Source organism: Falco rusticolus, chromosome 9 (assembly GCF_015220075.1).
Source record: "Falco rusticolus isolate bFalRus1 chromosome 9, bFalRus1.pri, whole genome shotgun sequence".
Classification (NCBI taxonomy): domain Eukaryota; kingdom Metazoa; phylum Chordata; class Aves; order Falconiformes; family Falconidae; genus Falco; species Falco rusticolus.
Window position 1 is genome coordinate 14,162,137 of NC_051195.1, and position 24,776 is coordinate 14,186,912.

Sequence of the window (24,776 nt, forward strand, 5' to 3'; positions counted from 1 at the left end):
AATGTGTAAGTTGTGTTTTCACTGTTTGGTGTTGTGTGCATGTTAGAAAGCCAAGAAGTTTGCATCTTCTTTTAATGATATAGTTACCATCTGCTGGTTTACCTACAAAAAGATCAAATTCTGGAACACTCTGTGCAAACTCTATAAAGTTAAATTGAACTTCCATTGCAAGCTGAAGTTGGAGCATAAGCTGCTCTTTCTGAGTAGAGCTCACAAAGCACGGTGTATGAGGCTGGTGGTATGTACTGATATGTATTATACCCTGTCTGTGGAACAGCTGCTTATCATGAGAGTAGAGACCAATCACCCATGCTGAAAATAGGTTTATTTACCCGGGGTCTATGCCTGGAAAGGCATTTTCAGCCTTTGTACCTATGTCTAGTGAACCCCATGTAGGCATTCCAAACAAACAGAAAACTTAAAGTGCTAAACTGTTTTGGTGGGAATTTCTTCTCTTAATGGGAGTTAGGAGGAGAACCAAAACAAATCAACTAAAAAAAAACCCGGGCTCCAAATGTTGTCCAGTTCTGATGAATTTTAGTTTGTTCTCTGGAGTTTGGCTCTTTCAGGAGTACAGTTCTTAACAAAACATTACAAAATGGTCTCTAAATAGCTGAGAGTCTTACTAGAATACAGATGTACAAACCTGTTATCTTCAAAAAGAAATTCAGTGTCTAACTGAGCAAAATGTAGTTATTCTTTTCAAATATTTCATTTTGACTTCAAAGTCAGCTCTGTGTAGCTCTGGTAAAATTTTAAGTAAAATATTTCTGAGAGACTATGTTCTGTAGTGAACATTAGATTTATGTCTTTACAGAAATGTTGCTCTCTGACAGCTGTGTGATTATCTGGTGTCACCACTGTGCCACATAATTAAATGGTCAACAGTTACCACATTTATAAATAGTATGTGACATTTGAGCTTTGAAAAGTAAATTCTTACTGAATGCTTTTGGAAGAGTTCCATATACAGTACTTTTATGCATCATTCAGTGGAATATGCATCGAACGGCATGGCAACAGAGATTTAATATAATAAGCATTACCTATAAAACTGGGAATAAGATTAAACAGAAATCCCAAGGCATTTCATTGAAATGATTAAGGCTAAAACAATAGGCAACGTCACATATATTACAGTAGTTACTCAAGAGCATTACAGTCATGTAGACAGCAGAAACTGAAGCATATACTTTCTCTTCTCCCACTCTTGCTTATATTTTTCATGATCTCCAACAGTTCTCTTGATCAACATTAAAATTTTATGTAGGTTTTCTTTAGTGTATAATTTTTTTCTGATCACCTATGACCTAAGTAACAGGCAACTGGTGCAGTACAAACTTTAAAATATATCATTAGTGTATTGCAGTTTGGGTTGTTGTCAAATTATATTGTGAAAAATGGCATGTATGCCTTCTAATTAGCATTCCTCAGCTGTAGGGGTGTGTGCTAAAAGCTGGTGAAGGTTTGGGTCACATCTACCCCTGTTTGAAATGCCTTATTGACAACTGAAAATGGAACTCAGTTGTGGATGGCAGTTGCAGGAATTTGATCTAGAATGTATTTTTCTTTTTTTCTTTTTCTTTTTCTCCTCCACAACCCCCACCCCTTTTTTTATTTACTTATTTTTATTTTCCCCTCTTTTTCCTTTATTAGGTTAAGCTATTTAGCTTATTGAGGAGCTGAGACAGAGGTCAAGGACTATCTCATATCATTTGGAAGAGAACATAAATTATTGCAGAGGTTTTGAGGAACAGGAATACCGAGACAGCTATCTCTGACTAAGGACCAGACGTACGATTTGCAGAGTGTTAAGAGATCTATATGACCAGTTTGGCCTGCTTTCTGTGGGAGAGTCAAGCTGAATTTGCCAGTTAAAACACCTTCGAATCTCACCATGGCCTTTCAATAATTACTTGTACTTCATCAGTACCACTGAGGGAAGAATAGCTTTTCTTAGCAATGCAGTTCTGCAGAACAGTAACAAGGAGACAGCAGGATTTGTGTTTTAATGTAACAGTACATGATAACTTGAAAAAACATCCCCACTAAGGGAGGATTTTTAATAATGTTTATAGAGTGTAGACCAAGAATGAACTAATATACACCGTGAATTATCGAGAAATGTGGTTGTTAAAAGCATACTATGCTTGTGGTTCATTAATCACTTGTACAAAGCTAATATGTACCAAGATACGGGATTGACAGCTTCTGTTGTAAGTGTAGGGAAATTAACCATATCATTGATGTGAGGAAGTGATCGCTGAAAGATAGGGACTCTGTCAGCATGCCAAGTGTTTTTTAAAAAGTATCTACACGTAGATTTCTATGAAGATGTTCAGAAAAAGGAAGAATATAGAACTTCTGTCAAAAACATTTTTAAAAAAGTACAAGTTCTTCATGGAGAATGATGTTCAGTAAGAAAGGGTCAGATTCAGTGGATTTTCTGATCTGAAAAAAGTGTGTCCTGGAACCTCTTTAAATGCCTATTTTACCATTTAGAGAAGGAAGAATGTCATATTTCACTTTGAAATGACATTTTAATTAAATGAGAAAAGCAAACTTACAGCACTGATTCAGTTTCCTGCAACTGAGTTTTTTCCCTTCAAGATTCTTAGTCCAAGACATCCTAGTTTTATGTTTTTTCATGTAGAGTTCAGATGTTGTACCATGGCCTGGAAAAATTTGTTTTAATCCCTGTACTAATGATACCATGACCAATAAAGCTTTAGAAACAATATCAGGTTGGAATATTCTTTAGTACACTATAAGAATTATGAGATTTAAAAAAAAAATATATTTATATATAAATATCTTTATAAATATTTATTCTGGCTTGTAATGCTTATTTTATTTATTTATTTTAATCTATTAATTATTGTAGCATTTATGCTCCTCTGGAGATACTGAGCCAAGAGGTATTTACTTACAATGCAAACAAAAGAAAGGTTCTAATGAAGACCAAAGATCTCAGTAACGGCTACAGAGAAATTGTTTTTCTGTGAAGTTCTGTTACCTATGTAATTCACTCCTGGATGAGAACTTCACTATTTTAATTTAAGAAGTTTCTAAATCTAAATCAGGTATCTAGGGTGTATAGACTGAACCCATCTGCTTTACCAGAATTGACTTTTTCGTATCTCCTATCTTAACTTACTTGTATCCAAGACATACGCAAAACTTCTCAGATAAACAGGTGCACTTTGTTACTATCCAATTAATTACTGTCAGATCTGTTGCATTAGAAACTTGGTCTCTGTCTCTTCTTTGGAATCTAAACCAGTTCCCTGATTCCTAGGACGCTTCCCCAGACATTTAAATCAAGAGAAAATCATTTAAAAACAAAAGAAAAGAAAACAAAACCCAAGTCCTCCTGCAATGAAACCCAGCAGCTGGAGGTGGGTTTCCCTCAGGCTTACATAATGCTATAAAGAAGGTAGTGACTTTTCTTCTTACCCATCGCTGCTTTACTATAGTAGATTTCAAAATGGTTCTGAAGAATGTTGCTTATTTTTTGTGTGGGGAAGAAAAGACAGTAGTTAAATAATTTATCTAAGGATGAGAAGGGGGAAAAAAAAAGCTTCTTTTTGAAGCAGGTCACTGGCCTTGACCTTGCTTGGAACAAAGAGCTGGAAACAGTTTTCTTTTGAAACCTTTCCAGTGCCAAATGTAAAGTGAGCAGGTAATGAATTGTAAGGGATGAAACTGATGCCTTATGAAAGATTGCAGAGCTGTGTGTTGTGGTTTAACCTCAGCCAGCAACTAAGCACCATGCAGCCACTCACATGACATCATATCGTATGGAGTGTCCCTTTGGGTCAGCTGTCCTGGCTGTGACCCGTCCCGGCTTCTTGCACACCTCCTCCTTGAGAGAGCATGAGAAAGTGAAAAGTCCTTGTCTTAAAGTAAGCACTACTTAGTGACAGCTCAAACATCAGTGTGTTATCAACATTATTCTCATACTAAATCCAAAACATAGCATTGTACCAGCTGCTAGGAAGAACATCAGCTTTATCCCAGCTGAAACCAGGACACTGAGAATTAGACATGATTACTTACTTTCCCAAGCCCTTCTTTTCTTATACCTTCATTATGAATAATAGAGAAGAAAAAGAAATAAGAAAAAAAAGAGGTTTGTCTGTCATTGTCATGCTGGTTGCTTTAGAAATATGAAGGGAAAGATGACAAATGACCTCAGAAATTTGTGATATTTTCTTTTGATGAAGGCATATCTATGGGCGTTTTTACTAATTTTTAGTATTAAAGCTGAGCTGGTGTATTTCCTAACCTTATGCCCCACCATCCTGGTCTCTAAGAAGAACTCAGGTCTCTTGCAGGCTCTTTCTTCAGATGCTCACTGGCTAGCTTGCTCTGTGCCTGGTTTTCTGCTGCACGCATCCTGGGGCTGGCCATTGGCAGCCAGTGTGGTTGGCAGGTGGCTGCGGTGGGGCTGCAAGCTGGACTACAGCTGCACAGGAGGGGCTCTGTAACGGGGCCTGGCGCCTGGGCTGTGCTCTTGAGATGCTCGGCTGTGTCAACACACGGCGCTCACCGCACTGCCGGTGTACCTGCTTTCTGCTGCCGGCAGTAATTAGTCATAGGATGGCAATAATTTTGGGTTTGTGTTCTTTTGGTATCTCTTAGGGTGCTCTCTGCAAATTATTTTCTAACTGTGACCTCCCTGCTTTACCCTTTCTTTCATTTTCTTTCTGGAAAGCTATGATGCTTTTTATCTTCCCCATTAAGGTAAAGGATGTGCAAGTAATACCCTTTACTACTTTGATATCCCTCTTAGCAAAACACTCTGGTGGTTCTTTTATGTCATGGATTTCAGGGTGGCAGCCCTTGTTTCCAAAAATGTAGACACAACAGGACCATCTGTGTTTGCCATCTGCCATGACATTTCCTACTAGGATCCTGGGGTTGGTTATGGGTCTTCCAGACATTCCTATTGCCTGTCCCCCTGGGTACACAGTAAGGAAGCAACAGGTTGTAGCTGTAACACAGATGCAGGTAAGCCTTAAACCCTTCAGCACATCCTGCTGCCACTGGAACACAGTCTGCCCGTGTCTGTTTGCACATCCACCAGCATCTCTCTAAGATGTGTCCGGCCACTTACCTCCACGTTCCTTCCTATACAGCTTGCCTTTGCTGGTAACGCCAAAGTGCTGACCTGGCAAAGCAGCCAGGTATGGTGGCAAAGAGCCTTCCCTATTACTAGCCAGCCATTTTATGCTTGGAAATGTTTTCAGTTTCAGAGTTTTTGAGAATGCCAGGGAGGGATTGTTTCTGTTCCTTCTCCGCACCCCACCCCCCACCCTTCTGCCTGCAGAATTGATTTATTTCTGAACATAGCAGTATTTATTGCTTACTTTCCTACTTCTCCTTTTAATCCTGCAACTGCCATTAGATAAAATAATGAACTGAGTTACTTATAAAGGCAATGTAAATATTTGTTCCCTGCTGTATTCCAATAAAATAATGTTGTCATAGATTATTGGCACTAAATTTATACATTTAAAAGTAAACAAAGTCATATACATGAAAATAGCTTTGATCATTTTTCATGAAGCATCTTATTCTTTTCTTTTATCATTGTTGGTATGAGATCTGAAATCTTAATGCTCATATTTTGATTTTCAGTGTCTCCCTATTTCATTTCTATTGCAAATGCTATCTATTGAGAAATTATAAACAGTTTTCTACATTCACAGCTCCCCTTTCCCTCTTCCCAGTCTGGCCCAATTCTGATAACATCGTTTACATGTTGTCATTAACAGTGGTCCACTGAGTGAATTATAATTCTCTAGTTTGGGTTCTGCATCTTAACATTTAGATAATGAAATGTAGTTGGGGAGGAAGAAGAGCATACAGCCTCCAAAAAAACTTGTTTCCAAATTTGTGGAAGCTATTTGCTAGTCTAAGAGAAAATAAAGAAAAGATGGATGCTCTTTAATTTCCAGTGTGCCGTTTATCTAAAAAGCAGATTTTCTATTTGATAGAAGTGTTTTGAGGCATTACTCCCAAGTGTCAACTAGACCCTATGTACATATAGAGTATAAAAAGAACTAGGACATTTTGCACCTATGTTAATGATATTTTCTACAAAACAATCCCCATAACATATTTCAGCAAATGAATCCTGCCCTAATAGATGGCAGAGGTTTTTCGCAGCTATAGTGATCACACAAATTCCTAGCCTAGTTTCTTTAATATAGGGTGCATTTATTAAATAGGCTGTAATAGATCCCTCAGGATATTTCATAGACAATTTTTTTTCTTTTTGAATGGATGGAGAAACAAGCTTAAAAACATGGCAAGAACTTGAACAGCTTGAATAATTAAAAAATAATTAAAAATGGGTGATCATAATCTCCTAAGTGCTCGTACTTTTCCTCTCTGAAGAAAAAGAAAGTCCATACATTACAAACATGTAATTCCTTTCTTATTCTGAGATCCCTGAATAGATTTTTCTTATGATTTCACAGGTCTCCAGGACCTCACTCTTCACACTGCTTAACTTCCATGAGCCTCCAGCAACACACATACAATACACCAGTGCTATTTGAAAGTTGAAACCTCTGACATGTATCTTTCAATAGTTCATTTTCGGATTCTTTAGCACATCAAGCCAGTAAATATGGTGCAAAATCTAAAGCACAAAATGCAAGAAGTTTCGGCTTCCTCTCAGCATGTTGGGGTTTAGAATAATGCTTCATGCTATGTGTTGCAGCTCTAAACAGAAGATATTTACAGATATTTAAACTTGTCTACGTACGGTTGCATTTCTAAATAAATTTCAGGCTTTTAGAGTGCAGAGCCATTGACTTCTGTCAATGTGGTGCTAAATGGTCTCGTACTCTGATGGCTGAAGAGAAACCCTTAGCAGCCTAAATCTGTGCACCTCATCTTAAAAAATCTGGTCCAGATATGTTTATCTAGAAGAATGAGTTACAGTAATACATTTCAGATTCCCTGGCTCTTGTGGCTCCCCAGACTTAGCATTTATTCATACAAATTGCTCACTGTTGCAGATAAATCACAAAATGTAGCCAATGCAATAACTCTGCACCTGAGCGTTATTTAGTTCTGCTTTGCTAATGTTGGCAGTACTTTGCTTTTCCTCTATATGTTACAGCACCTGGGTATTTTGGCTTTGTCTGAATATGTTAGAGGGGTGAATGGGGAGAAAATCTACATGGTTTTGCCCAGGGTTTCTTATTACTACTAGCTTTCCTAATAGCTGCAATTCTTCAATTAGGTGGTCAGTTTAATTTTCCTGCCTGCTTAAAAGAAACACAAGGGAGACAATTACCAAATGAGATAATTTTTGACTGCACACTTAGGAGAGGATTGTCTTGTCAGAAGTGTTGTCTCTAGTGGTTCTCATCTGCTTTACAACAGGGGTAGTTAATTTCCCATAATGCTGTTTATGATGATGATGAGAAATACTGTGCCGTGCCTGTGTTGATTTTTCTCTTTTCGACTTGTTTGCATTTTCTCTTTTGGGATTTTTGTCTCCTTAAATGAGTACTTCCCCTTGTGGACATTAGAAGTAGGTATGTGTGTTGCCCACAATTTTCTTGTAGGTTAGTGTAGGCTGCACAAATGACTAAAATTTTAAAATGTTGTTATTAGGAAGTAATTTATTTATTTATTTATTTATTTTAACCACAGTATAAACTAAAAGTAAAAATGTTGGTGTTGGTTACTTAGCCAATTTTTTGTTTGCTTTTTGCTAGGAAGAGGTAACAGTATCCCATTTGCCCATATTAAGGATGGATATCTTGTCATTTCACTGCAGCCTTAGAAGTCCTGGGCGTTTATTCTAAGCCAGTCATTTGTAGTCAGTGTCATGAGAGAAGGTGATTCATCCCATCTGACGCTAAATATCTGAGGGGCTTATTATGTAAATGTGTTCTGGAGAGGAAGGTGGTTGATGATGTTCCTGCCCAGGCCAGAGCTCTACAGAGTCTTTTGTGCCAGTGCAATTTTTTTTTGAGGGCACGCACAACAAACAGGGTGTGGAAATTATCCAGGTTAAAAACCGGTAACTGGAAGTATTTTATTCATCTGTATTTCCAGATTAATTTCAATCATTCATAGGACCATTTATAACATAGCAATAAGAATATTTAATTTCTTATTCAAGTTTAATAAATGGGGGTCATATTGACACAGAAGCAAGAAGTTGTTGAAGGCAGGGACGCTTAAAAACTTTGTGTAATGAACTACCTACTGAAATACATGTGTGCTGGGAATGTCCTGTTTTATTAGGTGAGATGAATCCACAGTAGTTGTTTAACTGTGTGTTAAGCAGGATATCAGGAATATCATTATTACTGTAGTGTACATCTCTTGATGCTTGATATTGCTTTCTTAGACTATGAAGTATCTTGAAGTGAGCTTATTTATGTCAAACAATGGGGACAGTTAGAAATTTATATATATATCTTGCCAGATCCTTCCACTGAGGTCCTCAGTACTGTTTGTGCTATCAGTCTTTCCCAGTTTTAACATCTTAGTGAACCATGAGGGTTATATGTGTATGGATAAATATACTGCCTAATGAGATGGGCTGTTTCTTCATAATATGTAGTTATTCTCCAAATCCACACCAGGGATCCAGAAGCGTCCATGCAAAGCATAACTTTCTCTTGGGTCTTATGTAAACATGAAGAGAGGATGACTCATACGAACTTCACTTGAGTGTCTCAGAGTGGTGTTTCTAATTAAATAGGTTAGCTAAATGTTTAACTATCAGAGTTGTAATGGGGCAGAGGCAGTGTATTTTGGGAGGCATATTGAAAAGAAACCCAGCCTACTAGGGTGCATTAGAGATGTCATAGGGAAGTTAAATCTCATGCACTGCATGTTCAGTGTGCAGTTGTTCATCAGAGGATCCCTTATCATGCTGATGTACCACCCTGCTCCAATATGCTTTTATAGTGCATCTAAGGAATATCTTCATGACACAGGGTGCTTTGGTTTAGATACTGAAGTCGGAGAAATGCGACTACCACCCATCAGATACTGTTCCATGAAACAGCAGTGGAAGAGATGAAAAGAACTACACTGAAGCAATGCCAATAGCAATGAAAGCAATCAAAATGAGCTTTATAGTACATTTTTATGTAAGTTCTTTCTGGAATATGTTTCACATGTTTTATTTATTTTTATTATTATATTTCTTTTTATTTTTTTTTTTTTTAGGCTGTGGAAACCAACCTTGCATCAAAGGATAGTCACTGGGTCTATGTAAATGAGGTAAGAAAGTAAAAAAAAAACCAAACATAAGCTTGGTACACTTACTCATCACTGTCTTTTGTTTCATGTTTTGACACACCAAACTGAGCATACAGTCAGTATTTTTTGATTTTTGAATGGTACAAGATGCAAACTGTGGGTGTTGCTTGCCTGTCTCAGTTGAATTGACACAGGTTGAACACCAAAGGTCAAAATAAAGCTTTCAGTATACCTCATAGCAGCTGGGAGACGCTTTTTACCTTCAGGTTGACCATACTTCATTAGCCATTTAGGAAGCAGAGAATATCTCAAAACAAAACTCAAATACAGGCATCTATATATGCCAGTATCTCACCCTTCACTGCTATAAAAGCCTGCACTCAGAGAGTGGGAGAGGAAAGAACGCTGAGGCTAGCTGCAGGCTTAGCTCATTCGAGTATGCATTTACATGATACACAGGTTTTCTCTAGTGCAGAACTGTGTTGGTGTTTTGGCCAAGATCCAGGATGGGTTGATTTAAAATGTGATATTTCCTCTCTACAGCAAATGGTATCCTGTTCTGCTACTATGATTGTTTATTTTAACTTAGTAACAGGATGCCCTAATGGTAATCGGTGCAGAGTCGTACTTAAAAAGCAATGGAAAGCTTGAAATATTGCACCATGTATGATAATATAGAAATCACTGACTGTTCAGTGATGAGCACCAATTGTGATGAGCGCTATTTTATTTATTTCTGATTTTAATAATGATTCACTAAAATATAGTAAAATAGCTAAGTTAAAAATAATGGGCTTCACTGTTTTGTTTATATATTATAAATGCATAGCCTCTAATTTAAAAACCAATTCCTTTTTAATTTCTCATTCCTTATTTTGCACCTAGCTAATAATTTTGCATAGGCTACTTTTAATAGTACCTATAAATTGTGTTGTGTTGCATTAGAAAGGTTCTGTAATTAAATAGGGGTTAGGGAAAGAGAGTGAAATCTCTGCTTACAAAGGCTTTATAAATTCCTTCTAGTCCTTGTTACGTTTAAATACCTCCTGATTTGTCAGCTGCAGTAATGACCCACTACAAAATATCAGTAAGATGCCCAGAGAGTCAGTGTTTATATTCACATAAAGATAACACAGTACATGTTTCCCTAAGCATTTATAGAGAGGGAGTGTTTGTGAATTTGTTATTGCTGCCGTTATTGTTCAGATGTTAAAACTCACTTCATGAAGCCTGAATCTGTAACATCACAAATAAAAATCTTCAGCTCTCATCCATAAATATGTGCATGTGTACCCAAACTCATCACACAGGGTGTCCATTTTGCTTTTATTTTGGGAACTTTTATTTTTTCTCTGTTGTGCCTAGAGACTGGGAAGGAAAGCTATGATAGCAAAATGTAAATCTAAAGTATCACTTTTTAGTGAAAAATATTAGTGCACATACTTATAAATATCTCAAAATGCATTTAAATTCAACCAGAGAATTACAGAAACTTTTTGAATTCATGAAACTTTGGAGAACTGTTTGTAGGGAAAAAAAGAGGAGGAAATACCTTGATTATCCTTTATTTAAAAGAAAAGTATTGGTCTTGGTGTGCTTAAAGCTACAGTGAAAAGGAGCTCTGTTAAGCATCCACGTGGATGTATCTGTAGAAAGATGGAGGTTCCTTAGGCTTCTTACGTAATAGTGTGCATACGCCTGTGCTAGCAGGAGGACAGGCTGATCATGCTTTCCATATACATGTTTCCAGTTGGTACTGGTGAGAATTGCGTGGGTACTTGATGGAAAATATGTTATTCCTTGGCTGGATATTGATTGGTGCAGTGATTTGCAGAATGGAATTAACGTTTAATTCCCAACAGTCTGATCAGCGCTTTCTGATGTAATTCCACATGAGTAACAAGCCGGATGTAGTCCATTCTGCAAATGGACCAAATACTTTGCCAGTCCTTTTTTTCTCCTAGGCAGATAGAAGATCCTACACTTTTCTGTTTACCCTGTGGTCGGTGCAACCTAATGATCCCACTGCAAGCAAAGAGAGGTATAGGGCTAATAAGAAGAGAACACGGTGACAATTATTTCCATTGAGTTTCCTTGTATGAAGAACATAAGGTTGTAAAAAGGCTCTTTTAGGCCTTTCTCACTTCAGGAAAACATTTAATGGCCTGGCACAGGTTAGACTACTGAGGTCTACTGATCTTGAGCATCTTCTCACAGTCTGCCCTGTCTGCCACCTCTTGTCGAGCCAATGAGGATCTGAGCCTTGGCCTTATCTTGCTGTAGTAAGAATGACTATATAGCATGGGATTATTTCAGTAAAAGATTTTATTATTGTCTTACTGCAGTTTAATCTACTTTACTCTCTCTGTATTGACAATACAATAAACATCTGTGGTTCGTTCCCCCCCGCCCCGTCCTTTTGTCCCATATAGCAGGATAGGAGTTAAGTTTTTGAGTTTGAATATATTTTATCACTTTAAGGTTGTTAGGCAAGCAACACCACCAGGCTTGTGATGAGTTAACTTAAAATATGGCTGGTAAGCTTATTACACAGCAAATGTGGAGTATAAGTGTTGGTCTCAAGTTACAGAGCTGTTCTGTCAAGATCCTGCATTTGCTCGGTTCCAATAACCCAAGTCTCTGTGCTAAGGCATCTGTTCAGTTTGAATGCCATTGGTGCAAAAGGATTCAGTCATCTTTAGAAAAAGGCTAGTGAATTGGGAGTTGGGTTGGTTCATTGATGGGGTTGAAAGGCTGGAATCTTACATGGCAACTCTTTCAGGATAAGAGAAGACACAGGGATGGGTCTTTGCAGGTAATATCATGCCGTCATATATCGTCTTCAAAGCCAAGGCCATAAAAACCTGTTTTAAAAATAGATATTTGTAAGTATGTCTACTTTTCTCATTTCAGACGTTTTATGTTTCCAACTTGCAGAGCTGTCGAAAGTAGTGGAGATTTGAGGGAAAAGAAGAAATGTGTTTCTAACCACTCTCCCCCTTTGAGATTTATATTTAATCATCTTCACTTCCATTTATCTAGAAATACTAAATCATTCCTTGCATTCATTTAGGTAGTGATTCTACCTGAATTCTGGGTTAAACGTGCCAAATAGCTTTTTAAAAGCAAGAATATTTGTGATTTCTGTACAAATCCTTGCAAAAGCAAACAACTCTTTGGAACAATGACTAATCCACGCTTAGCTTTGTCTCCAGAATAGTCCAAAACATTGTATTGAGATTTACTATGTTCGAGTTGACAATGACTAGATCTTTTGACCCTAAAGATCTGTTACAATCTATCTGGTTTTCTGCTTGTACCTTTGCTGTTTATGCCTTTTAAGTGTTGATGAAGTGACCTACCAGCTTTGATAGATTGGTGCTATTTCCTCTTGCAACATAACTGGCACCCCTCTTTTTTTGGGTGTTTATCGCTTGTATTTTTCCTGGTTTTCTTATTTTTATTTTTCTCTTATATTTCTTTCTCTTTGGTGCCTGACATCAAGCATCTCTGTCACTACCTCCTGACATTTTTCATTCTCCCCTTCTCTTTTTCTGCCTATTCAGAGGAAATGCTGTGCATTGCCCAAGGCATACGTCTGTGGGAGAGGCACAAGAGCACTAGTTGAAACTGAATTTGTATGTGGTTGTACTAGGAGTAATGCTCTAGGAGTCGGTGTCTGGTTTTTTCATTAGCAGCAGCCGTATGTCTGGGGATATAAATAGCACTAGAAACCGTGTTTCCTTTTTTGTGGGACATTTCACAGTTTTGAAAATTTCTCCATTCCAAGGTGAGAGAAAAGATAAAGAAATATTTCTGCAAAACTGGAATTTGGACTGAAAAAATATATTCCAATTAAACACAGTATTTTGTTCCCTCATATCAATATATTTAATTCCAATTCCAAGTTTCTAAGCTTTCATTATTTTTACATGTAAATTAGTAAAGTACACAAAACAATCTACTACACACAACTACTCTTCATGTAATGGAATGGGCACTGAATCTGACTGATAAATGAGTTGTTTAACCATTATTGCGTCCTTACTCTAATTCCTTTTCCAGCAAACTTTCATCACTATTCAGAAGCTTAATTGAAAGTTGTAAGACATGGTAGGACAAAGCACAAGGCTACTGGTTGAGATAGGAAATAATTTTTCACTAAGGACAGGACAATGTAGTGTTGCATGTCCAAACCATACGTGCTTGCTTTGAAGCTAAAGGAGAGGTGAGGATCAAACTTGTTCAATAGCTGTGTGGAAATACACAAAAGACATACACTGAGGAAGACTTTTTTTGAAAGTGTATTTTTGAAAGAAATATCCCAAAGACAAGAAATTGAAATAGTGGAGGATTTTCATTTCCCTGGCAGTTGGAAGTGTAATGCTGGGACACAGACAAGGCTTCACAATTTCCTGTGGTTGACAATGTTATCCCTACATGTTTAAAAAGTTAAGGCAGCTGTCAGTTCAGGTTTTGTTATGGCTAAGGAAGAATGGGCTAAGGAAGTCAGATGATAATTGGTGTGAAAGTGATCGTGAGATGGCATGCACTGTTTGAGGAAGAGGAAGAAGTGAGAAAAGGAGAATAGGGATAATGGATGTCAATGTAAAGCTTTCCCAACTTCACAAGTTTTGGCAGCTAGCAGTGCTTTTGGAAAGATGATATGCTGAGTTAAGGATGGCAAAAGAACAGTGGAGTTTGCTGAAGGTGAAGGCCTAATAAGGTATCGTTATGGTCCAAATTGGTTATCTTCACAGATCTTGAAATCAGAGAGGAATGCTAAAGAAAAAGTGGTGCAAAAAAGGCCTAAGGAGGAGTGTAAAGGTTGTAATGAACTAAATTATTATAAAATGAGGCTGAGGTGCAAATTGACTTATACCAGGGGTCATAAAAAGCAACAAGAAATGTTTAGATATAGCAGAAGATAAAGGAAAATGTAAGGTAATTTCTTAATGGGAAAATGAGGTTTTAACATTTTCACTGACTTACTGGATGCTGGCTTTATAGAAACTATTAATCATAACCACACTGTTAAAAACATATTGCAGTAGTTCCAGTTTATTTAATTAAATCTGAGGCACTCTGCCTGATCTTTCAACGTGGAGAAGTGCCATGTACTTCAGGTGTGGCTACAAAATGAGGTATAGCTGGTAAGCGTCTGCAGGAGCAACTTAGAATCCTTGTGGATAATAAACAGAATATCAGTCAGTACTGTTGCGATCTTGCAAAACAAGCAAATCAGATATATTACTGGGAAAATCCTCTGTAATATAAAGGAGCAATTATTTTGCTCTTCTTGACATCAGCTTGGCCTTGTTGGAACAGTATCTCAAATTTTGAGCAAGGCACTTTAAAACAAAGCAAGAGAATGCAGAACAATTTTGAAAATCCATAGAGCACATAGTATAATGAAAGCTCAACAAAATATGGCCCATGAGGAGGGGCTCCAAAGCGTTACGTTTGTCTCCTATGAAACTCAGATGATAGAGCAAGGGTATAGCAATAAAACAAATATAATTAAAAGAAGAATATGATCACGTGTTCACTCTGGAAAGGTAAAGGAAATGCAATTTAATCTTCTGCAGTAAAAAATTAGATTGAGTATTGGGAAGTGGTTTATGATCTAAATATGATAATGAATAGAAACAGCTTTCTTGGTTACTTTCTTCCATCTCGTCATCTCTGTCGTCATACCTGGTTCTGCTATTGTTTTTCATTTTTCTTTATTATGTTTTCCAACATCCTACTCACATTATATAAGTCTGCTAAATATTTCCAGATCTCAGTTTGGGAAGAGAAATACAATGGTATTATGAACACCCCTGTGTATTGTCTGATCTGCACCTTCTGTTCTAGGACTTTCCACATACCATTTTTCAATATGAGTATGGCAGTGACAGTTCATGCAAATATTCACTGCATATACTTCTATCAAATCATTTATTCAGTACTTCTGGTGGCAAACATGAAATTTATGGGAACTGTGACTCACATTTGATTTCCAATCAGTGTGGAATTCCACCCTTCTCTGTCTACTGCTGAACAAGCTAGAGCAATTGCGTTTGATGAGATTCTGTCAGCCAAATCACTGGGGTAGCCCCAGTGATTTGAATTAGCCAGGGATAAACCTGGCATCATATTTCATGATTATCAGTCATTTGAAATGGAGGAGTATATTACAATTGTATATAGTTTTGATGGAAAGATGCCTAGGAATGAATTACTGGCATTTTCAGTGCTTTAAAAATAGAATTCATTATGAGGTGTAAAGAAAGTCTGAAAACTAAAGGTTAGAGCTTCTACTTGACTACAGTTTTCATTTGTTGCTTTTCCACTGAATTGATTCTCATTGGTTCAGATTAACCCTCATCAGATCAGATACAAAGGGGTATTTGTTATTAACACAAAATAACTTCTTACTACCCTGATTCATTAGTCTTAGAATTACCACATTCTGTATGATATGGAATGCTGAAATTCAAACAGTTTTCACTTCTAAATTCTCAAACTGGAACTGTGGAAATAATGAGGAGAACTAGTGGAAATGTCATTACTTTAGTTCCTCACTGTCTAAATAATCAGGTACTCTGTAGGAAAGAAATGTACTGGGGAGCGAGGGGAATCCTCACAGGTCAAGTACCAACCAATATGGGTATTTGTCATGTCCCAACACTGAAAGGGAGTTCTTTCTAATTAAAAAAAAAAAAAAAAAAAAAACAACAACAAAACAAAACACTGTTATTTTGCAAATTAACAGTGTCATGCATTCTTCCATTACATTTTTCTGTGAACTACTGTAAAGTTTCCAGAATTAAGCTTTGTAAAACAGGGAGGAATCATGCTCTTAACTGTCCTGGTAGATGCACTAGCACAGTTCCCAGTGCGTGTGTTCATGGGGACTGTATTTCTGTATTGCACAATTCAACATATAGTCTAATTCTATGCAGAGCATTTTGACTCTAAGGTTGAATAGGGGCTCATTTCTTTATCACTAAGAAAAGCTTGTGTTGTTACTTGTCCCGTTTAAAAACAAACAAACTCCAAACAATGCTGCAACACTGCAGGGTGGATAGCAGAAAGGTAAATTGTATTCATAATGGCTCTTGTAAAATGAAGGATGCTTTTTTATTAATAGAATGTAGTAAGCCAGCCAATCTTTTTGTACTAATCTGAGCTTTAATAACTAGGGCTTTTAAAAAAACATCAATAGCTTTATTTTGCTTCATATGTACAGTGCTAACCATAAATACATTTTAAAAAGTCAGGGGCTAGTTTGTTATTGGTGAAAAGCTGTTTTGAATAAAAATCCCAAAGAGCATGAAGCTAAAGAAATAGAGTATTATACAGATTCCAAAACCATAGGAAAGCAAATTATTCAGTAGTTAGAAGACAGCTGAAATTCTTGTAAGCTTTAATTGAAAAATAAAACTAAACTCTAATTAACATCCAGAAAAAGATGCTTTTCAATGTTTTCTTTTCAGTCCACAGAAAAGATCTGGTTTGGAAAAGCTGGAGACAGTGAGCACAGAGGAAGTACCATAGCAATTGCACCTGTAAAGTATTTGGTTAAATTCCTCCCAACTATGCTGATACTTGTCAGTAGTAGTGGTCGTAGTTGAGAGGAGAAGGGAGAAGTGAATTAGGAAGAAAAAATCTAGTAATAAAAAGATTTGGAAATATAGCATGGGTGCATGTTTCATCAGTGGCGAGAAGCACTAGACAGGAAGTTTGAGTGCTAAGGGCCTTGGGGAACTCTGAGCCATGCTGAAATGATGTTATCCACATCACCTGAAGCTGAGTCAAAAGTTTTAGACAGCAGTTGACCTTTTTCTTCCTTTTTGGACAGATGATGCTTTCAAAATGATGCAGGTGATGCTCCCAACATATGAATTTCTATATCTTCAGCTGATTAATAAAACTTTCCCAGACTGAACGTAGGTGATCAGTCAGATCAAAGTGCAGGAAAAAATTATTGATGCTTTTTGCTTTCCCCTTTCAGACCGTTCACTCAAAACACATTTCTGCTAATCCTTTTCCTGACTCTATCTCAGTTCTTTTATTTCTGCTCTTTTCGTAGGTCCCTCCTCCCCACAATTTCACTGTCTGTAAGAGGCAGTTTATTATATGAGGGACAAGAAAGTGTTCCATCACCTCTGTTCTGGTGTGACGTGTTTCTTTACTTTCCATTTCTATCCTGCAGCTCCATTGCTTCTGCCAATAGTTGTTTAAGAAAACAACTAAAAAAAAACTTTCATCACATCAGGCCTGGCCAGTATCCCTGTAGTTACTCATCCTCTTGATCTGAGAATCAAATGGCTTCTCAGCTATCATCTGGGCACTTCTTATTTTCCTCTATCAAATATTTTTCAAAGGTTGAGAAAAATGAGCAGAAAATAGAATAGTAATTATCAGATAAAGTCTATCTCAGCAATCTGCTTTTTCTCCGAGGGCAGCATGTAGGAAGGTGTTAGATAATGCATGATGAGCAGTGTTTTCTAGCACAGGGCTTGTAGAGTAATCTTTGGGAAACTTAATGACTTTGGAAGAAAGATCCTTTATGGATGCAATGTTTGTCCTTTACATTTATTTGGAAAATCTTTGTCTTTTCCCTAGAAACTCCTATATTATATACATTTTGGGTGATCAACCATCAGACCCATGAGCCTCTGCAACTTGTTACTGTTTCATTTTTACTTGAAAAGAACCAAGACTGTCTGGAAGACTGAAATTCTGCTCAGCCTTTCTCTACATATGGAAGTGCCAAAAGATTTATTTTATTTTATTTTATTTTTAAAGCATCAGTCTGTGTTATGATGCTTGTGTTCACTTTGGTAACAAGTTAATAAACTTTTTACACTTCCCTGTGCCTTATTTTTTCTTGAAAAAAAGCAGACTTTTAAAGATAGTTTACAAATGCAAGTAGGGCAAGCATCCTAAGATCTTTCCAAATTATGCTATTATACAAAATGCAAAGACTAAAAAAATTGAATAGAAATGCAAGGAACACACTGTGGAAAATTTCTTAAGATATAGCAAGTGACATATTTCAATGCAAAAATTAACAATTTATAGTTACAATTTATTCCAGTTTTATTCTCAGTACTTTATATTTACCGCTTGCCCAAAGAAATGTTGTTTCTCTCCTTTTGGCTGCTATCTTTGATGCTGAAGAATTTTTATTTATTTTTTATGTTCACAAAAATGTTTGATTTTCTTATATATGCTTGAGAGGTGTCCATATACATGAAACGGTACTGCATGTGTACCTGCATCCTGCTTGAAGAAATTTGTAGGGTTCAGAATTGACCTAATTATAATGATGTTGAATTACACAGAAACAGCCTTACTCAGGTAGAAGTAAGGTTAGATGAGCTTTTATGAGTTGTTTTATCAGTGAAACCAACTTTAAAATTGGTGAAGATTTTTTTTTTTTTTGTCTAGCTTTTTATAGCTATCATTTTGTGAGGTGTTTTTTAGGTTTGCTTCCCCCCCCCCGAGATAATTACTTTTTAGTATGGAATAATACTTTGTTAAATTACAGGATCTTTTACTGTATGACCCTTCTATTATCTGAGAAAGATTTCTGGACACCCAGTGTACCTAGAAATAGAGCTAATTCAATTAAATTATAAATACATATCTGTAGAGATTTTTAGGAGTATTGGGTAAAAGAAAGAGAAGTGAGGTAGTGTTGAGTGTGTGGGAGGACTATAAGGATGGGAGTTGGACAGGTGGTCACGAAGGCTTGTATAGAATGTCTTCTGTGTTACGACAAATGGATTGTACCCTTGCCTTAAAAGATTAACACACGTGTGTGTGTGTGTGTGTTTGTGTGTGTGTCTATTCACGTGGGATGCAGAGAAGCCAGCATTGAATAAATCTGTCTACAGGGTAAGCTGTTGCTAACACTTTAAAAACCAGCTAACTGAAGGATGTTTTCTGGATTTTCAACAAGTGAACAAGTGTCCCTTTGCAGATGTACGTAGTGCATTGAGGGATATTAGAATAACCCAACAAAATGTATCGAACCACATTAATCTGTAGCTTGTCTCCATGAGCATCTTTGTCCTCATTGCTGTTCTGTTTAATCCTCCAGTTTTCTCCAGGATGTGCTTTCTGGAAATCTGTTCTGGTTCTTTAAATTATTAATGTCATTAAAATTTATACTTTTCTGTCATTACCTCTAGGAAAATAGAGATTGTAATGTGAAGCATAATTGCCTCATTTTGCAATTTGTGTTATGATAGTTGAGCAGAACTAGAGCAGATTTAAATATTCCCCTGAGCAATATAGCTAGGTATTACAAACTAACTGGAGTTCTTTGTGTACAGATAAATAGATGAATGAATTCCCCAAATGACCAATATTTGTGTGCAAATAAATAGAGAAATGAATGCCACAAATTCTTGAAGAGTCAACTTTACCATTAATATGCCACATCAACAGAAAATACAGTGCTTAAAGGAATACCCTCCCAGTCTTGAGTTAGGTGAACTACTGCTAGCCTGGGTGAATAGTCCATTTTACACTTGTGCCTGCCTACTAAAATATTTAAGGGGTCCCTGAAATATTTGAAATAGGGAAATTCTCTCTGTTAGTAAAGGAAAAATGCAGGATAAGAGCACTTAGATAAGAGAACATCTTTCATGCCTGGGTAAAGGGCTCTCATTCAAGAAATTCGGTATTTACAGGTCTGAGTGCAAAGTGCTGTTAAAATTGCTAAGCAGTAGAGAGTTAGGCTCTTTAACCTCCCTTAAAGTGTATCCCTCAAACAAGCAGAAGCCACCATCTATGTTAAGTCAAGATTTACCCCATGTTGCAGTAGCAACATCATGGGATGACAAAAGCCAAAAAGTGGGCGTGTGAAATGGAATTTTGCAAGGAGTGCTTACCTGGCCACACCAGCTGATAGGCTCTACTTAAGAGTACAGCATTCATGTGTGGCATGAATGATAATTACTGTGTACTCTGTTGTGCTGTGCAATAATCCAAGAACAAGACTGGAAATTTGGGATACATTTGTTTGAAAGAAAACCATCTCTAGCACCAAATTAAATTATTTACTTCATTATCAGTTTCACAGTGTAAAGAAAATTTTCATGTAATGTACAGGAAAGAAAATATGTTACTTTTAAACAAATAGCTCGACGAATTGCTTTTAATTGTAAGATCAGTGTGAAATGCTTTTTTCCCTGTGATTCCAAGGCTTAGAACTATTTTTTGGATGTATGCTGTTATTTTGGTGGGTGTAAAAGTAAGATCCAACTTCCCGTATACTTGTTTTTCCTTTTTTGGCTTGTTGTTGTGGTGGGGGTTTTTGGTTGTTTTTTTTTTTTTTTTCCTTTTGTTCCTCCCCATATTTATCACAGTCAGAATGCGGATGACCTTTCTGCATGTGACATTTAAGGTTTCACATGCTGCTAAGCCAGGACCGTAAGCTTTCTGGAAATGAATCTGCAGGGCCTGCCTGTGCCAGACAAGAGGAATGGATGCGGTCCTCTGGCCAGGGAAGCTGTAACCGGGCTTCTCCAGGGTGGGATGGTGCTGACCTTGAATCCTTTGCAGTTCAGGTGCTCAGCCACGCTTCCCTGCTCCTGGCCCAGCCTGAGGTGCCCTGTGGTGCTGCCTGTGGCAGTTCTGCCCTGTGACCTGACATGGAAAGGCCCATAGTTACCTTCAGCTTTTAGAGCACCAGCTCAAAAATGCAGAAATAGACCTTTTGTTCCCAGCTCTTCCAACAACAACTCTTTTTTCTATGCTTTTACATTTCTAAAAAGGAACCCAATTTCTAAAACGAATGGATCATTTGCTGGCAGGAATGTCCATCAGCTGAAAAAAACAGAGGTGCTTTGTTCCCTTTGGCATCACATACATAACTGAGGCATTGAAGGATTTAGCTACTGTCAGCTCTCCAGACAGAAAAGGGTGGCACTTTCAGAGTCAGATTTAGCCCAATTTCCCTCCAGAGGCTCATGTTTTTCTTCTTTGGATGTACAGTAACTAGGCTCTATGTTCAGGTCTCACTGGTGCCTATAACTAAGTGGGAAGCACCTGGGTTGATGCATCTAACATAATTGATCTCCTCTGTTACCTTACCTCTGGAAATCCCATGGAGGAAGCAGTTCTGGTCTGCTACATACAGGCTTACATCTCAGGTCAAGCATTTTGACATAGGTTATAAGATGTCTTTGAAAGGCTGTGCATCACCTGGGGAGGACAGAAAATGTGCGTGATGTGAGGTGAACTGAAGGCTTTGATGATTTGTGATATTTCCCCCCACTCCACCCCGTTTCCAGCCACTCAGTCTCAGTTTGTCCACCAAGGGGTACAGCTTAGGGGTTTATGAGTTAAAGCTATCCCATAAAACTGTCTATCCCTCAGACTACAGCTTAGAAATGCTGCCTGGCTTTAACATCCCTCAGCCCCACAGAAGAGAAATCCAAGGCAGCTGTCTGGAGGGATCTGTAGAGCTTGTGGGTCTCTTTTGGTGTCTCCCTGCAAGGCTACAGATGCTGCCCAGCATTTTCTATTAAGCCTCAAAACCTTTGGCTTCTATTATTTTCTGATATTCTGTTTTTATGCCACACCAGTTGGTCTGTCATTAATGCAATAAATTTCACCTTCTGTAAAGTTAAAAATTCATGTTCCTAAAAAATGATGGGAGATCGGCAAAGAAGGACTATATTGAGCCAAAGCTACAGTACTAGTCAACCGTAACAAGTAATTATAATAACCCCATGGTCATTTCAGTCACAGCTTGACAGAGAAAACAGCAAGAAAACAAAATTTTTGTTTTTCTTGAATGTTAAAATTACAGGGCCAGGTTCACTTCTGCTGATGACACATCACAAGGTGTGGGTCCTGTTCACCAAGTACAGCAACAGGAATTATTTGCAGCCCCCTACCCTGCAAGGGGCTGAGAGCAGCCCTGTGCAGGCCGAGCAATGAGTTGGCACAGCTGGGCAGCTGGTGCAGCCAGTGTGTACTGGAGATGGGCTGGTGTGACTTGCAGATGCTGCTGGTGGCACTGGTAAGGAGCTGGAATGTAAAGCTGCTCCCTGCAGAGGAGATGCCTGGGGGAATGATGCAGCCAGAGGTGCTACTGCCTGTCCTGCCTCACAGGGAATTCCTGGCAGTAAATAACCTTTCACAAGCTGTACTGCTGTCACAATTTCAGGATCAGTTAAGCCTATGATTTTCAAGCCATTTATCCTGAGATTAAAAAAAAAAAAAAAAAAAAAAAAAAAAAAAAAAGGAGGTTTTGGTTTTGTGGCTTTTTAAAAATGCAAAATACGTTGGCTTCAGTTGCAATAGAAGGGGATGCAAGCTCTGTCCCAGGATGGGTTAGAAGGCTGGAACAAGGGAAGGTCTGCAAAGATGCTTTAGACAGTGCGAAGCCTGGAAAGAAGAGAAGCTTGTCCTTGAGATCTCCTTATATCTTATCCAAAATTATCCTGTGTGCAGAAGTTTGCATTCCTAAATGTGTCAATCCTTTCCATGACATTTCTTCTATGTTCAATTTCCTAATATAGATAAAATAAAAAGACTCCCTTGAGTCATCATCAGGATTAGTCTGCAGAAATGATCTACTGTTCTTAGGAGCAAAGTACTTTCTTGTAACATTGCTCTCAGGTGTAATGGCCATATTTTCTAAAGATGGTTATGTTTTCAATTTATTGTTTTGTTCTGACGATGTGGTGAGGTTCTATTCTGTTAAACAAAAACTCTATACAAATTTGGTTTGAAGGCTCTTGTTTTTTACTTAGAAACCTGTTGAGACCATTTTGGTTCTTTTCTATGAGGAACTACCACTTCAGTATGTTAGTATTGCAAAGATAGATGGTACTGTGTTAAACTGTTTTCTTTTGTTTCAGATGATGCATAAAAAAAATCAATATTTTTAATAAACCCAAAACAAAAACATTTGGCCTAGACTAAGCATGTGCATCTGTATTTTTTTTTTCTTCTCTTGTCTTTTTTAAAACATTTATTCAATAATGAAAGGAATATATAAAATGTCTGGGCAAATATATGATTTTAAAAGACTGCGTCTCCATTCACAGGAAATTACTGATAATGAAATATTAGAGCTGGTACATAGTGCTCTGGGGAGGATGACAGTGATCCGGCAAATTTTCCCTCTCTCACGGGACAACAATCAGAGATGCATGAGGAACAATCACCGAATATCATCACTGCTATGTGATCCACAAGAAGGCTATCTTCAGATGCTGCAGGTCAGTAGATGTGCCCAGCAGAAAAATCCAGTTCAGGAATGTGACATGACATAGTTTTCTGTGATTATATTACCTCAGAGGAAGAATAAAATGAGAACAGATGAATCTAAGTATATAACAGTTGGTCAAGTTTTCCTGACTTATTTCCCAGGACTGAGTGCTTTAGATGTAATATTATGTCCATGCAGTACCAGCAAGTGGTTGCACTAACTCAGAACTGATATTGCATATTTCTTTCTATTAAAAATATTTTTCTATTTGAAAAAAGCAAAAGTTTTGCTGTTATAATCTTGTGATGTTACTGCTTGCTTATCGTGTTTATGCCTATTAGACATCTGTTGTGAAAGAGTTAATCTGGGACGATAACAGAGCTCTGATAGGTGTTAGTCTGTGGAGCATTTCATATTTAGTTAAATGCCTGAACCCAGGTGATGTATTCTATCTGTCCCATTTCAATAGCCTCAGCAGCCTCTAGCAGCTGATAATTGTCTGAGCATGTGAAGTATGCAGTACTAGTTCAAGTTCCAGATTCTGGTAACGGATTTGACTCTGGTGTAAGCAGCATCTCAAGATTTCTTGGCAATTTATCCCAGTTATCAATTTTTTCCTACAGTAATTTAAATACAATTTTAGGTGCTATTTGCAAGGATAATGCAATAATTTAGAAACACAGGTCTTGGACTTTCAACAGGACTCCATGTGTTTCTGGTTTAGACACAGAGAAGAATCTCACTTGTATCACTGTTGAAGCTGTTGGATAAAGCTGAAAACTTTAGTGAGACCGAGAATCTAAGCTTGATTAGAATCTTTTTATTGCAAATTTAGTGTCAACCTGAGATGGACTGAGTGAGAACACAGTGGTTGAGCCTGTGAGTTGGCAAGCATGGGTATTGTTTTAGAGTGGGTCTAGAAAGGGCTGGGTTAGGCTATGGGGAGGGGGCTGTTGGCAGTTTTGGCTGCTGCAGCCTCATCAGGAAGGCAACGTGGGGAGAGGTGTCCTTCTAGAGGGAACTTACGTGCTGGCTTGGAATTGCTTCTGAAGGGCAAAGTGTGAGGCTTATGGGAAACCAGGAGAGGTAGGGAGATTTTGTGGAAGAGGAGTAGGTCAAGATTTTCCAAGGAACATGGATGGGGATGTTTGTTTTACTTCTTTTTGCCCTACTAAAAAATTGTAACTGCAGACACTGAAATCCTTTGAGGGGAGGGGTATGGACATTTCCTCCTTGAAGAGAACCTCTGCCAACTCCAGTTCTGTCATAGCAGTGGCAAAGTTTGGGAAATGTCAGTCAC

The 24,776-nt window shown here is 37.7% G+C and overlaps 1 protein-coding gene across 1 annotated transcript in view; it reads left to right on the forward strand.

The window, feature by feature from the left end:
• GRID1 (glutamate ionotropic receptor delta type subunit 1) overlaps nt 1–24,776 on the forward strand; it is a 544,725-nt gene that overhangs the window by 407,651 nt on the left and 112,298 nt on the right. The window contains exons 5-6 of the mRNA XM_037400885.1: nt 9,214–9,267; nt 23,313–23,486. Of these exons, the coding sequence (XP_037256782.1) occupies nt 9,214–9,267; nt 23,313–23,486 (228 nt within the window). The remainder of the gene's footprint in view (nt 1–9,213; nt 9,268–23,312; nt 23,487–24,776) is intronic.